The sequence below is a fragment of the Macadamia integrifolia genome, chromosome 1 (genome assembly GCF_013358625.1).
Source record: "Macadamia integrifolia cultivar HAES 741 chromosome 1, SCU_Mint_v3, whole genome shotgun sequence".
In the NCBI taxonomy this organism is placed as follows: domain Eukaryota; kingdom Viridiplantae; phylum Streptophyta; class Magnoliopsida; order Proteales; family Proteaceae; genus Macadamia; species Macadamia integrifolia.
Window position 1 is genome coordinate 20,079,074 of NC_056557.1, and position 15,551 is coordinate 20,094,624.

The 15,551-nt window shown below is 39.1% G+C and overlaps 1 protein-coding gene across 3 annotated transcripts in view; it reads left to right on the forward strand.

Moving 5' to 3' along the window:
• Positions 1 to 15,551, forward strand: part of LOC122081301 (flowering time control protein FY) — a 40,749-nt gene that overhangs the window by 973 nt on the left and 24,225 nt on the right. For 2 of the 3 annotated variants that reach the window (XM_042648378.1, XM_042648361.1), the window contains exons 3-10: positions 38 to 330; positions 8,637 to 8,728; positions 10,514 to 10,582; positions 11,151 to 11,255; positions 11,703 to 11,798; positions 11,888 to 11,970; positions 12,081 to 12,152; positions 12,238 to 12,335. In XM_042648378.1, the coding sequence (XP_042504312.1) occupies positions 96 to 330; positions 8,637 to 8,728; positions 10,514 to 10,582; positions 11,151 to 11,255; positions 11,703 to 11,798; positions 11,888 to 11,970; positions 12,081 to 12,152; positions 12,238 to 12,335 (850 nt within the window). In that variant the 5' untranslated portion in view covers positions 38 to 95. The remainder of the gene's footprint in view (positions 1 to 37; positions 331 to 8,636; positions 8,729 to 10,513; positions 10,583 to 11,150; positions 11,256 to 11,702; positions 11,799 to 11,887; positions 11,971 to 12,080; positions 12,153 to 12,237; positions 12,336 to 15,551) is intronic. The other variant, XM_042648369.1, reaches the window with a different exon arrangement.

Consider the following 15,551-nt stretch of genomic DNA (forward strand, 5'->3'; position numbering starts at 1 on the left):
TTTCTTCCTTTATTCCTTATTTGTTGTTATTCTTCAGATTCAGATCATCGTAGGGGATTGGATACTTAGGGTTTTATCCTCCTCTGCAAGGAAGGATGATGTACGGGGACCAGCATCAGCAGCAGCAGCAGCAGCAGCAGCAGCACCAACAGCAACAGCAGCCGCCGCCTCAGCAGCAGCAGCAGCAGCAACAGCAACAGCAACCGCAACCGCAACCGCAACAGGGCGGTGATTTTCACCGGCCACTTCCCCCAATGCGACAGCCCTCAGCTTCTTCAACGAATATCTCATCTGATTATCAATACTCCTCGGCTTCTATGCCCTATGACTGTGAGCAGTATTCTTCTTCTTCTTGTTATGACTATTTGGATTCGATAATGTTGATAGCAATCGTAGTTTACCGTTGCAAATTTTGTTCTTATTTGGTGCCGTTTGGGTATTACCAAAATCAAGTCTTTATCGTGTTGGATATGTCTCTATTAAACCCGATATTAATATTTTAATGATATTAATTCTCATCATGTGTGCTGGTTTGTGCCTTAAGGTTGGACCTTTAAACTGTTCAAAACTAGGGATTGAACTAGGCCTTTAGTTCATCAGTTTGTGATTCTGTATATTTTCTTGTGAATGTGATTCGGGAAATATATGTTTGGGAATCTGTTGACTATGATTGAACAAAATTCTGAACTCAGTGGCATTTTGTAAAGTGTTTACAAAGTGATTTAAATATTTTTTTATTATTTAAGTAATACACATTTAAACATGTTTTATCGAATTTACGTCTAATAAACACGTTCGCTAGATTAGGGTTTTTGACGGTGTAAATATTCCATGCTCGTTAATCTGTTAGGTTATATTGGTAAGTGAGGGTATATGAGTTCTATATTACCACCCCCTTAGGGTTGAGCAGTTGGTAAATAGCTTGGTGATCTCTCAGGTTGTAGTACCTTTTGGTAATTAAGAGGTGGAGCAACAACCCTAGCTGGATCACCCTATAGGATTCCACTTGTCTTGTGGATCCCACTCAGATTAGAGTGTCCACCTCTTTATAATGAGGTTAATGGGAGGAGAGAATTGACTCTCGTACAAATTATGAATTGATAGAATTCTCTCCTCCTCTCCTCCTCTCCTCCTCTCCTACCGAGGGTTTTGAATCTTAGCCTCCATTGGTGAAGAAGGGAGTTCCTGTTGCTGAGTGGAGACACATGCACAAGTGTTGAGAGTCTTTGGAGGTGGAGGAGAAAGCTGAAAATCAGTTAGGCTGATATATTCAGTAGAGACATAAATTCTTATGAGTTTAACAGAATATATTTCTTAAAATAGAGAGTAGTGGCAAAACAGGATTAGTTTAATCTCAAGTACTTGTATTCTTAACAGTTAAGCTTCTTCCTCTCTCCCCTTTGGGCCCTGCCTCTAGTGATGCAGCTTCTCTAGAGGTAGAGGCACCCACTCCTTTCCCCATCTTGGCAGCCCTAACCCTCTTTTATCTTATGCGAGACTTGGCTCTCTGCTCTAGCCTGCTTGAATTGTCTCCACAATCCACTTTGCCTCTGTCTCGAAATTATCGTGTCTATAATCACTATCAGAGTCATTAGAGGCACCCTCAATTGCTGGTGGGTGTCTTTTTAACATTGCCTCATCAAACTAATCTCTTGCATTTTGCATTTTGGCCAATCGCATCCAAGTAGTCATTGATTCTCTTGTCAGTGCCAATCAATCCGCCTTGATTCTTGGCCGTAGCATATCCGACAACATCATTCTCTATCATGAGATTGTTCGTGGTTTTGACAAGAAATTTCATTCCCCCGCCGCCCTTCTTAAAATTGACATCCACAAGGCTTTCGACTATATTAGATGGACTTCATCTCTAGAGTCCTGCTCTCCATGTCCTTCCCCCTCCTACGTCAACTGGATCCACGCTTGCATATCCTCCCGCAAGCTCTTCGTTCTTATGAATGGCTCTCCTGCTAGGTTCTTCTCCTCCTTTGTTGGCATCCATCAGGGATGTCCCCTCTCCTCCTTCCACTCTTGCCTTGCTATTGAGGTCCTCTCCAGATCCATTCAATTCGATAGTGACAACCATCTCATCTCTCCCATTCCCAAGTGCATAGCTTCCAATTTAACCCACTTAGCTTTTTCCGATAACCTTATGATTTTCTCCAAAGCCGATGAGGGCTTTTTACGATCATGTCCTCTTTCCATCTTCTTGAGTCCCTCTCTAGCCTTCACATAAATCTACTCAAATCCCGCTTCTTCCTTACTAGTGTCTCTAATTCCTCCAAAGCACGTCTTCTTCAGCTCACTGGTTTCACCAGTGGCTCTCTTCCTATTAAATATCTTGGTCTTCCTCTTATTTCCTCTTGGCTCACTGCCCATCAGAATGATGCAGTTAGGCATGGGAAATTTTGGAATTAACTTAGTAATTTTTGTTTCCTTTATTATTAGTGTAGGGTGTGGTCAAGTTTAGTAGGGAGATTGAATTTTTATTTCAGTTGCCAATTAGGTTAGTTTTCATTTTAATTAACTTCCAATTTTATACTTTGATTTTCTTTATATAGTCATGTAATGGAGGAGAATTCAGATTTGAAGAATTGAATGAAATTGGAGAATTTTTGGGTTTGGATCCATGACTGCCGACCCCTCTTCCTCCCTCTCTGAAATCTTCTAATCTCTTCTCTTATTTTCTTCCTCCTTCCTTCAACTGCTTTATTTATTTTCTTTCTTCTCCTATTATCCTTTTCTTTTCTATTTGCTATCGATACCCTGTTCTGGGCTAGGGCTATAGTCACAGGTTCTAAGAAAGCTTGCTGTCTAGACTCTGTTCTGGCGATGATATTTGGTTTTGAGAAGTGTTGAAGAGCCAGTAAAACCCATCGATTGGATCTGTTACTTGAGTTGAAGGCAGCCTGTACCTAGGCGATTTACCCTTCTGAGCTTTTGGTGTTCACGCCTCTTCTGTTGTGGGAAACCAGATCAAGACACTGAACTGAACCCTAACTTCCTCCAGGACCAGCTTTAGAGATTTCTCTCAGGCCTAATATTTCATAATCTGGATAGTTAATGGTGGTGTTCAGAGTCCATGGGGTTAGCAGCGTGAATCTGATTTCCTTCTTGGCTGGGGTTCTTAAGAGAAGGGCATCCTAACGGAACTCAACCTGTTTGCTTTATGGTTTTGTGGTATCGTGAGGTTGAGGGTGACCAAGTTTGGAAAACTTCACATGAGGTCAGAACTTCTATTATTTACACAAAGCCCCCTTCTTTCTGAAGTTTTGTTTCTAAATCATCTTTAGTCTGAATTTAATTTCCAGAACCATCCCTTTATCCTAATTTTAATCCCTGTTTCGTCCCTAGTCACTTATTTCACTCTAAAGAAGCTCTAAATTACCCATAGAAATTACCAGATTGCCACTGCTTTGTTTAAGATTGATTTAATTGCTCTTTTATGGGCCCCTAAGCAATCCGATTTCCCAGAGCCGCATCACACTGTGCCCCTATGCTCAATCAAATTCGCAAGAGGCTCTAGCTCTGGAATAGCAAATTGCTGTCTCATGCGGGTCATATGGTTCTCATTTGTTCAGTGCTCCAATCCTCTTATATTTACTGGTCAGGAGTTTTCCAGCTTCCCAAATCCACCGTCAAATCCATTGAATCACTCTTCTACTCGTTGTGGAAACGTTTTTTTTTTTTTTTTTTTTGGATAATTTAAATAATTAATACCCAAAAGGGGAGAAAGATTATACAAGGGGAGAGAGGGGGGGAGGCTTTAGCCAACAAGGAAAAACCAACCACAAGGGAACAAGAAAATTACATCAAAACAACAAAGAGAACATCTTTCTGCCAAACCAAGAACAAAGGGGAACAACAAAAAAAAGGGGAGGGGCAATCCAGAGGGGGGGAATAGGGTTCAAGGGTAGGATCCAAGTTGTGGAAAAGTTTTGATTCACCTAAATTTCTTCACCCCATATATGGTCCTCCGTTTGCCTTCCCAAGCGCAAAGGAGGTCTTGGCATTAGGCGAATCAAGGATGTCAACTCTGCTGCCATCCTCAAACTGTCCTGGAAGGTCGTTTCCAAACATCCGGGCATTTTTGGGTGACTTGGGTCTACTCTTCCCTTCTCTGCAATCACTCCCTCTGGACTTTGTAGCCCAAAACCCAACTCCTCTTGGGTGTAGAGGAAATCCTTCTTGCTAGACATCTGGCCTTGACTGCCATCAAATTCCAAATTGGCAATGGTATGAATACTTCTTTTTGGTTTGATAATTGGCACTCAACTGGTGTTCTTTCCCTATTTGTGGGCCATAGATTGGTGTATTCCTCTGGCTTCCCTAGATCTTCCACTCATTGACTCCTATATCATCTCCAATGGTTCCTAGATCCCTCCCAACATCCCCTCCCCCTTCTTCTATAGCCGATGGAATCATTTGGAACCCTTCCCCAATGGGATGCTTCTCCTCCTCTTCGACTTGGAACCACTCTCGATTCTCTAACCCTCTCATCCCCTGGTACAATGTAGTTTGGTTCCAAGCTCACATCCCTCTTCATAGTCTCACTGTTTGGAGAGCCCTTTCCAAATAGCTCTCTACCCAATCCTTCCTCATCTATCACCACATTCTGGTCTCGCTTGTTTGCTGCCTTTGCTGGAGTGTTATTGAAGATACCGACCATCTCTTCTTCGACTGCCCCTTCTCTCCCCTATTTGGAAGCATGTTCTTGCCAAATGCTGGTCTACCTAGAGAATTCTCCTCCCCCTTTAGAGAGAATGGATTTGGATAGATATGATCTATTAAGGTAAATCTATTTTTGACTCTGCTGGTTAGCTTGCTTTAGGCGCTGCTATCACTCATATTTGGATGAAGCGCAACCTTTGTAGATGGACTTCAACTCTAGATCTCTTGATAAGATTTGGAAGGCCATCTACTTTGATGTCTCCTCCAAACTTGGCTCCCTCCCCTAATTGGACTGTTGTGGACTCCCCAAGGAGCAAGCACATTGTTGTTTCTTGGGGCTTATCTCAGAGAATTTTGTTCTCCCCTCCCCCCGCCCTCTAGGGTTGTATCATTCAGCCTTTATGGTTATGTATATCCCCTCTCTTTCTCTCTTTTTATTATATATATATATATATATATTCTATTTATCCAAAAAAAAATATTGAAGATAGTATAGTTCTAATGAAGGATGAAGACATTAAGGAGAGATGGAAAGCGTATTTCGACAACCTACTAAATGGAGACATTTCGAGTAGTAGTGCCTCAGACGACTACACTACCCATCAGAACAATACTTGGCATTGATATATACGTAATATTATGGTGTCTGAAGTTAAAAAAGCCTTAGGAAAGATGAAAGTAGGCAAGACACCTATCCCAAATAGAGTCCTAATAAAAGTGTGAAAGAGCTTAGGGATATGTGGTTTATCTTGGTTATCCAAATTGTTTAACAAGAGTTTGAGCACAGGGAAAATGCCAGATGAATGGAAGAGAAGCATTGTGGTTCCGATTTACAAAAATAAAGGTGATATTCAGAGTTACAATATTTATAGAGGCAGAAAACTAATGAGCCAGGCTACGAAATTCTGGGAGAGGTTTATTGTAACCCACCTAAGACGAGTCTACTATTTTGGAGAACCAATTTGGTTTTATACCAGGTAGATCCACGATTGAAGCTATCTACTTTAGAGGCTCATGGAAAGATTTAGAGTTTCCAAGAAGGATCTCCACATGGCCTTTATTGACCTAGAAAAAGTGTACGACAAAGTTCTTAGAGTTAAGTTGGCATGCAAGGTTATTAAGGTGGTGAGACAACCGAGGCGTTTGAAGGTCTTTCGGAGCGCTTTGGCGATAGGGCTGGTATATAAGGCATTGCCTTATTGAATAAAGCGCTCATGTGTTATTTTTTTTTACAACCATTCTATTTGACTCAAATCCTAGTTGAATCCTACTACTTATATGCTAAATAAAGATTAAAGGCTCATACTTCATACCAATGCAATAATACATAAGTCAATCTAGTTTTCCAAATAAATGGAAGGCACTAGGTAGTAATAAAGAGCTACATATAAGGCTATTAGCATATTCATCCAATATGGTTTTCTAAAGAACATGGTAGACAGTAATATATTTTCAAAAAAAAGAAAAAAAATCAGTAGCCTCATATTTATACAGAAAACTAGATTTTCTTTAGATCAATAGCCTTATATTTATGCAATAATTGGCTCTTAACACTATCCTTAGGTCTTCACTCTTTACTAATGTTTAGAATCAAACCAAAACAATAGATTGAATTAAAAACTAAACCATAAGAATGACAGAAGAAAATGAAGAAGAAAGAAGGGGAAAAAAAGAAGAAAAAAAAAAGACAGGTACAGAGCTATCACCGTAGGTTGAAGGAGAGTGAAGAATAGAAGAAGAAAAAAAAAAGGTATCGTTTATAGAACAAAAGAAGAAAGAAGGGAAAAGAAAGAAAGAAGAAAAAAAAAAGTACAGAGCTCACTGTAGGTTGAAGAGTGAAGAACAGAAGAAGGAAAAACAGGTACTTTGTTTGAAGTACAGAAGAAGAATGAAGAAGAAAGAAGGGAGAAGAAAAAAAAAGACAGGTACAGAGTTCACCGTAGGTTGAAGACGAGTGAAGAATTGAAGAACATAAGAAAAAAAAAAAGGCACGGTATGAAGAACAGAAGAAGAATGATGAAGAAAGAAGAAAAAAAGACCAAAAAGGTACCTGTAGAGGGGGCTACGATTGTTTGCTAGAGTGACCCTAACCGCTGCCGGAGAAGAACAGTCACCGCTGGAGCAAGATCGAAGGAGGAAGGTTGCATGGTTCTTCTTCTTCCATTCCTTGTAAACCCTTGACTCAACCCTTTCTAAGTGAATCATGTTTTGTTTTTCTTGGTTGAGCACTTGAGTTGTTACTTGTTAGTAGCCTTGATCCCTTGCATCTCAAGTGCATTCAAGGCCATACACCTACCAATTACAAATTGAAATTTGGAACCTATCTAAATTAGTTTTAAAAAATTACAAATTCTAAAATGCACATAAGACGACTGCCTTGGGTAAAAGGCGTCATAAGGCGTCGTCTTATAGCGCCTTACCACATAAGGCAACCGCCTTATGTGTTGTCTCTAAGGCGCCCTACTACCTTGGACCCTTTGAACCGCCTCAGCGCCTAGGCGTCGCCTTACCTTCGCCTTAATAACTATGCTGGCATATACTAAAGAAGAGAAGTATTTCAAGGAAGGGCTAGTGTTTCTGTTTGAGAGCAGCCCATGTGCCCAGACACAAGGGTGTGTGCCCCCAAGAGGGGCACGGTAGTCATTGCGCACCCCCTGTGTCTGTGGTGCAAGAGCTGCTCTTGGATAGAAAACTTTGTCCCTTCAAGTAAATATGTGGACATAATTAAAGAGTAAAGAGTAAAGACACATATGATGGTGTGGTGACTACTGTAAGGACCATGTGGGGTCAACTGTTAGGGTAGTGAGTTACCAATTACAATGGAGTTACATCAAGGCTCAATTTTAAACCTTTATTTGTTTGCGCCCCGGACCTCGGACAAGCAGGAGCCTAGTGCACTGAATACACCTTTACGGTTGATTTAACCAGGGACATTCAAGATGAGGTGTCTTGGTGTATGCTTTTTGAGGATGATATTGTGTTGATAAATGAGTCAAAAGCAGGGATCAATACTAAGTTGGAGTTATGGAGATCAACCTTGGAATAAAAGGGTTTTAAGATAAGTAGAACGAAGACGAAGTATATAATGTGCGACTTGATTGACACTAAGACAGATAAATAATGAGATGGCGAAAATTGCAAAGAGGGAGATAACGCAATGTGATTACTTTAGGTATTGGGGATCAATCTAAATAAAGAAGGTGATATAGAAGATGATGTTTCACAGAATTAAAATAAGATGGATGAAGTGGAGAGGTTTGTTTGATTGACGTATCCTTGTAAAGTGTGAAGAAAAATTCTACAAGACAGTCATACGACCAGCTATGATGTATGGTGCAAAGTGTTGGGCAGTTAAAAAGCATCCTATAGATAAACCTAGTGTAATGGATATGAGGATGTTGTGATGGATGTGTGGCAAAACTCGGAAGGATAAAGTGAGAAATGACCATATTAGAGTTGATTTGGGAGTAGCCCCAATTCGTGATAAGCTTCAAGAAAGTCATTTGAGGTGGCATGACCATGTTCAATGAGGGCCTTGTGATGCTCTAATATGAAGGACAAAAGGAGTGACTTCAATCAAATTGAAGGAACTAAAAGAGCTAGTGTCAGGCCTAAAATGACCATAGGGAATCGTGAAGAAAGATATCCATAGCTTAGGTCTTGTATCTATTATGACCCCCAATAGAGCTCATTAGAGGGCAGGGATCCATGTATTTGACCCCATTTAGTTAGGATATGGTTGAGTGTTGTTGTTGTTGTTGCTGTTGAAACCTAGGTCGAGACTGAAACTTCGAATGCAATGTTATCTTAATTAGCCCTTTTTTGTGAATTTCCAAATAGGTTTAGTTTCTGCCTTGATAAATTCCTGCTTATTTTCTCAAGGTAATTTTCCTTGTACCCCATAAAATTGGATGTTTGGAAAGGTGCTAGTATCTGTATTTATTTTATAATTTTATGTACTTTTGCAGCTCATGGGGACAGTTTTGCTGCCAAAAGAATTAGAAAGCTTGTTCAGCGAAGAGCTGTTGATTATACTAGCACTGTTGTACGATATACACAGGTAAATATTTGCAACATAAATTTCATTTGTATTATGTTTCATTCAAACCATTTGCTGAACATCCTAGCGTTCATTGATAAAATTCAATAGTTGTTGGTGTGATTTGGACTTATACTTCATGACTTGTGGAGGACCCCCCCAACCCTAATCTGTTAAGTTTGTCTCGAAATCTTGACCCGTTTTGAAGAATGACCCGCTCCGACATATTTTGGTGGTGACCCAAATGGGACGCAACTTGGAGGAGTATATAATGTGCTATTGTTTTGTTGAGCAAGTCATTGTAATTTGGGGGGTTTTGGGTTTCAGGGCGAGTTGTCTCGCCGCTGCTTGGGTGTAATTTATCTTCTACGTAGTGAAACATCTTCTTCTTCGCCCAAGGACATAGCACACCACTCCAGTGTGTGAATCTCGTTAAATCTTTGTGTTGTGCGGATCTGTTAGCTGTTTATTTTCGTATTTGTTGGTGTTTGCTATAACACAATGAGTAATTGCCAATGTAGTCAATATGGTGGACTGGTGGTTAATACTTAAGCATCACAGTGTAAGAATTTTGAAGGGTCATTGCTTCTATGAGAAGCTGCTCTTTACAGTTCGAAAGCCCAAACCTTGATCCTTGTTGATAAGAGTGATCCCTAATTGTATTACTCTGAGCCCTTAAAGGACTTCTTACATTCTTGCCACTATTTGAGCATCAAAGAATCAAATTCTATTTTAGTGATTTCTGTGGGTATTCTTTTCTCTTTAACATAGGTAAGAATAACTTATTATTAACTCTGTTTCATTTAGTTACTGTATTGTAACCTTGACTACAGAATTTGGATAAGTTCGTCTCTTTCGGTACTTGCTCTAAGTTCTTTCCTATTTTTGAAATGTTATTATAATTTTGGTTTTACCTTTTTAAAAATTTCTTTTAGTTCTCTTTTCTTTCTATCAAACAATCTTCAGCCCTCTACTTATCCAGGCTCTCTTCTCCGACCTCAATTTTTAAACTTATTTGGTTTTTACTCCTCTTAAAGACTGTTTAGTTTCAATTTAAGAAACCCTTCAACCCTATTCATTTAAATTTTCATTGTACGCTCATTAAGACCTTTTCATTGATATGATTTATTTAGGGATCTTTTTTTTTGGACACAATTTGTCACGCTGTGTCTTTGATATGTTTTTTCAGAGGTCATATATACAACATTACAACTTGTTTGGTTTGTTCTCAGTTCTAATCTTGTAGAAGCTTCGAAGCTGCTATCATCTCTTGCATATAAGGCAGCTCATCATGGTCTACTTTTGATGTTTTCTTTCTATCCTAAGTTTATTGTTGATTGTTTCCTTTTGCTTTCCTTCTCTAACATTCGTTTAATACACCTAAATACTTACATGTACATATGCTGCCCATAGTTTGACTTACAGTGAGCTTATTTTTTACCAATGCAATATAATTTTATCTAATATACACAAGGAAACAAGAGAATAGAAACTGTTCTTTCATCATTTAAGCATCAGCAGGCCCAATATGAGGGCTTTTTTTTTTTTTTTTTTTCACTTTTGAGAAGCAACTTGGCCTGACATACTTTTGGGATATTCAGATACATTTCAGGAATACTGATCAACTAAATTTACGTAGCTGAGACATTTTTTTTTTTGTTGGTTGTGTCCAATTCTCAATCTCCATATGTTGACAGTTTGTAGCTTATTGCAGTATCCTTGGAATCTCAATGGGGATGCATGTTGATTATACATTCTGGCAAAGAGCTAATTGTTGTACAAATAAATGTGAATAATCTTTTGCAGACTCGCATGTGGCAGCGGGACTCAGGGGACAGGACAGCATTGCAACCTACACCTGCGGCAGCAATTGATGTTAGTTAATATCCTTTATAAAGTGTAATTTTCTATTAATTTTTTTTATTATTGATATTCATAGTTATATTGAGAACATTGCATTGATATTTTAACTTATCGTCTGTTGTGTTTACAATTTGGTTTTTATCGGATGCTAGTTGGATTAGCAAGTCTGCTTTCCTGACCTAAGCTTATCAATTCATTACTGTTGGTTTATTGATCAGAGGAGTCAGGGTGGCATTCTCAAGCCCATCTAACCCACTAGAACCACACCTGGTTAATAAGTGGATTGGATTTCAGCATAGGTCTGGACCCTGGGAATATTGAAGCTCTTCAAGCCCAACCCAAACCCTCTCAATTACCTGATTATCATATAGCTATCAGTGAAAAAATTATTTAAACTTCTTTTGAAATATTTTGTCTAATTCTTTTTTTAGGAAAGTCCATCGAGAAGCCACCTGTTTATTCAGTTTGGGGCTAAGTGATGTTACCCCTTTATCTGAACCTGACCACTGTTAATGGGAGTCTGTGCTGAGTTTGTACTTTTAACTCCTAATCATTTCTTCTCATGTTTGTTGCTGCACAGATGCTTCCAACTGTTGCCTATGCAGATAATCCATCTACAAGCTTTGCTGCAAAATTTGTCCATGCATCCACAAATAAAAATAAATGTCCAATCAATCAAGTCTTGGTAAGTAAATTTGGATTTTTCTCCTATATTCTGAGGTGTGAAGTAGGGAGTGTTTTTCATTTGCTCATCTATCTGAGTGCAAGCAGATTCTCTTTCGATGTTATTAAAAATGGTTCTCTTCGTATTGAAATGTTGATTTGAATGTTTTCTAAGGCTTAAGCAAGAACTATTTATATATTTCATGTGTTTTTTGGCTTGATTTTAGTTGTAATCCTGCTTCTAGTTTAAACCCAAATGTTTGCTCTTCAGTTCCCTACTTTTTTTGTGTATGACGACAATAAATGTTTCAACTGTTGCTTCCTTCACTGTATAAGATTGAATTTATAGAAGAATGGAACAGTCCAAGGATATAATTGTTTACTTTTTTATTTTTAGTTTTGCTTTATTATCTGTTCCCAAGGTGTTATTGTTTGAATTTGTGACCAAATGTATTTTCTTCTATTAAAGTGGACTCCTTCAGGGAGACGTCTCATCACTGGCTCACAAAGCGGTGAATTTACACTTTGGAATGGCCAGTCATTTAATTTTGAAATGATTCTTCAGGTATGGAGTTCTAATTTTGTAGTTTCTAGTTGACAGCCTATTACGAAGGACTAAACAGGAATTCGTTTGGATGTCAATTTTATGTGCAGGCTCATGATCAGGCAATTAGGTCAATGGTATGGAGTCACAATGAGAACTGGATGGTCAGTGGTGATGATGGGGGCTCAATAAAGTATGATTACCTCTCTTATTTTAGCTAGCGTATCTATTTGTTTCCTTTTTTATGGTAATTTTTGTCTCTTTTATGTTGAATATATTATGTGTGGAATACTTATTTTTTAGGTATTGGCAAACTAACATGAATAATGTGAAGGCTAATAAATCTGCTCATGGAGAATCAGTTCGTGACCTGAGGTACATGTTTCTGTTATCGTTGAGGGATGCATTCTCCCTTACATGTCTCATGGTTAGGTTGTTTAACACATACTTCGTGGAACAGCTTTTGTAGGACTGATTTAAAATTCTGTTCCTGTTCCGATGACACTACTGTTAAAGTTTGGGACTTTGCCCGATGCCAAGAGGAGCGTTCTCTAACTGGTAATATGCCTCGATTGCTTAGTTTTGGAGTGATTTTGTTGCCTTAAGTTTGAGGGCAATCTTCAGATCAAGAGTGCTTTGAACTCATCAGTTAGCACATCATTCAGTGTTTTTTCCTCTTTTAATGACACACTCATGTGTCCTGTTCCCTACTCCATAATATGAATTTAACATGTTTTTGTTATGTGGCTCTTGCCAGGAGAATGATTAATGTCATCTTATCCAAACAGTATGTTACTTACTGGTATTGTATAGTGGTGATTGAAAAGTTAGACCAGAATAGCTTGGTGGCCTTGAAGTCGAGGATATAGATGTACAAGCAATGCACTCCTTGACAAATGGTTTTAATAATTTGAGGGTAGAGCCAGTGGAGAGTAGTTGTATATATGGAGTGTGCTGGTCCTGGGGTGTGAAATTTCAAAGAGTGATGGCATATGGAAATAGGGATCGTGAATACTTTATTCTTTTCAAATCTTTAACACAAATTGATTTACTGTGAGAGAGGATATAGAAATTGTTAGAGATATTAGTTATGTTACTCTAAGGGTAGTTTAGTAATTTGTCACATTATGTTTTATTTTCCTTTTCCTCCTTAGGGAGGTATGTGTAATTTCCTGCCTTAGGGAGGTATGTGTAATATCTTGTAAATATGTTAGTAAAGAATATATTGGTGTTGGTGAGACTTTACTCACAGCACACTATTCCAACATACCATCAATCTCTCTTCTTCTTCCTCTTCTACTTCTCCATCTTCTTCCTCATCTCTCATCTCATTGTTTCTCTCCATTCACATATTCTAACTGAAACAACATCTGGCCCTAACACCACACCAATCCAAGGCACTGACTCAGATCCGACAAGTGACAAACAGATCTCCATATAAATTGATTAGTTATGCATAAATTTTCTGCAAAGAGCAACTAAGGAAATCAATCTCCATTTTCGATGTAGAATCAGTTAGTCAGTATAATTTGAATTAGAAGTTCAGAACTGATTTGTGACAAACAGAAAAAATATATCCAGTTAAAACAGACTTTGAATTCAAGTTCAGCACCAGCACATGATAGCAATAAACTAGCAGCACTAGCACATGATAATGATAACCATAAACTAGAACTTATCCACATGCATGAAACAGGGAAGAATAAACAGAGAAGAGATGAAGAAAGTGGGGGAAAAGAAAGAAAAAAAGAGGGGCAAATTACACGCCCTCCCCTGTTTTAATGCCTAATTACATTTTTACACCTGTGTTTTCAGAAATTACACCCACTCCCTTCCATTTTAAAGATGCTTACAAACACTGTTAGTTTCCTTTTAATTTATGTCTGTTAAGTGATGATGTCACTTAATACTAAATCCTTTAATGGCGAAAATGCCCTTCATATAGGGTGAGATTACCTTTCTACCCTTTAATTAAATAGGGGGGGAGATATGTCTGAACTTCATATAGGGTGAAACTACCTTTTTACCCTTTATTTCATCATCTACTTCTGAATTTCTCATCTCCAGCAAAATACGAGCAAGCTGGGCTTCAGTGATTTCCACATCGACGAAGAGCAGATTGAAGAACTGAAACCCTAGGGTTTGTCGCAGCTATTTAGATTACAGCACGGTAGCTGTTATTCATTTCAGATGGCTTTGATTTGCAGAGAAGTTTGTTGATTGCAGTGCATTTCATTGCCCGCTGCTGTACCGGGGCCCTCTCCTCCATCCTCCATGGATTCTTGCTTCAACCAATAAGATCGCCATCGCTAACCACCTTCTCACTGTAGTTATCTCTCTCACTCTCTCTCTCTCTGGATCTGTTGCCGATGGCCCCAATACCCTCCCCCTCGTCTCTTCTATCGCACAAATCCCTCTCCCACAAAGGCTTCACCAGTGTCTATGGCAGGCCCCCAACAGAAAAGATACCTCATCGTCTACGGCAGATTCGAGCTGTGCATCTTTGGAAATGGTGCCCTGAATCCTGATCTCTGTGAGATTATAGATCTTACGCCTTTAGTTGAACCCCATCAGTTTGAAATTTCTCCTTCTTGTGGGTTTTTCTTTTTTTCTTCCCCTGTGTGGGGCTTAGTCAAATTGACTTTAATGTGGTGGTCTCAGAGTGGAAATCCATGATATATGAGATAAGGTTAATGTGGTGGTCTCAGATTGGAAATCCATGATATATGAGACAAGGTCCAAGTTGGTTCTGTGCTTGTTTGATGGAATCCATATTAGGGAGAGAGATATCCTAGTGTAACTCAGACAGTTGAATCCGTGAGCTTGAAGTTGCAGAAAATTCCATGAAATCTCTATCAGATGTGGGTTTTCTCAGCTGGGAGATATCTGGTAGATTCTGATTCTGAGATTGTAGAGGGAAGGGATCTCAAGATTCTAAACCTACCCTTGGAGACAATGTTTTCTGTATAATAATCAGATATTGCTTTTGTAGAGTCATGAATTTGGCTTCTCCAAGGAAAGGGTCTTCAACAATGGCCGCATTTCTAGGGTCGGTTTCCTCCATTGCCCCGATTCAGGACAAGCTCTGAGAATGTTGTTTAAGGTGGTTTGAACATGTCCAACAATGGAGGCCTTGGGATCCTCTAGCATAGAGGTGTGATCAAATCCAGATGGATGGAGCTAAAAGGGCTAGGGGCAGACTGAAGATGCCCATTGATGAGTTGGTAAGGAAAGACATGCAGAGGCTAGGCCTTGATCCTAGTATGACGTCTAACAAAGTTGTTTGGAGGGCAAAGACCTGTGTCACAATTTGTTTGTAGATGGGATGTCCCGGAGGTGCTGCTTTGCATTTTTCCTTTCTTTCTCTCTTTACCTCCTCATTTTTTTTGTTTTTTTTTTCCTTCTTCCCCACTCGTGGATCCATGTAGCCAACCTCATTTACTTGGGAAAAGGCTGAGTTGTTGTTGTTGTTGGGGTCTTATTTCATATCACGTAGGTTACATTGTTCAAGGTTTTCTACTTGGGATTGGCAATTCCAGGAAATAGAGCATGAGTCAGATCTAGGTTCTATTTGGATTTTGGGATGTTTGGGTTGAAGATGAACAAAAGGGTAAAATGGTCTTTTGATTTACCTTCTTTTGGTTTAAGGGTAAAGTGGTCTTTTACATTTCACAAATAATCGTCAGACTTAGAGCGAGGGTTGTAATTTCTGAAAACGCAGGTGTAAATATGTAATTAGGCCTTAGTACAGGAGAGGGAAGTGTGTAATTCCCT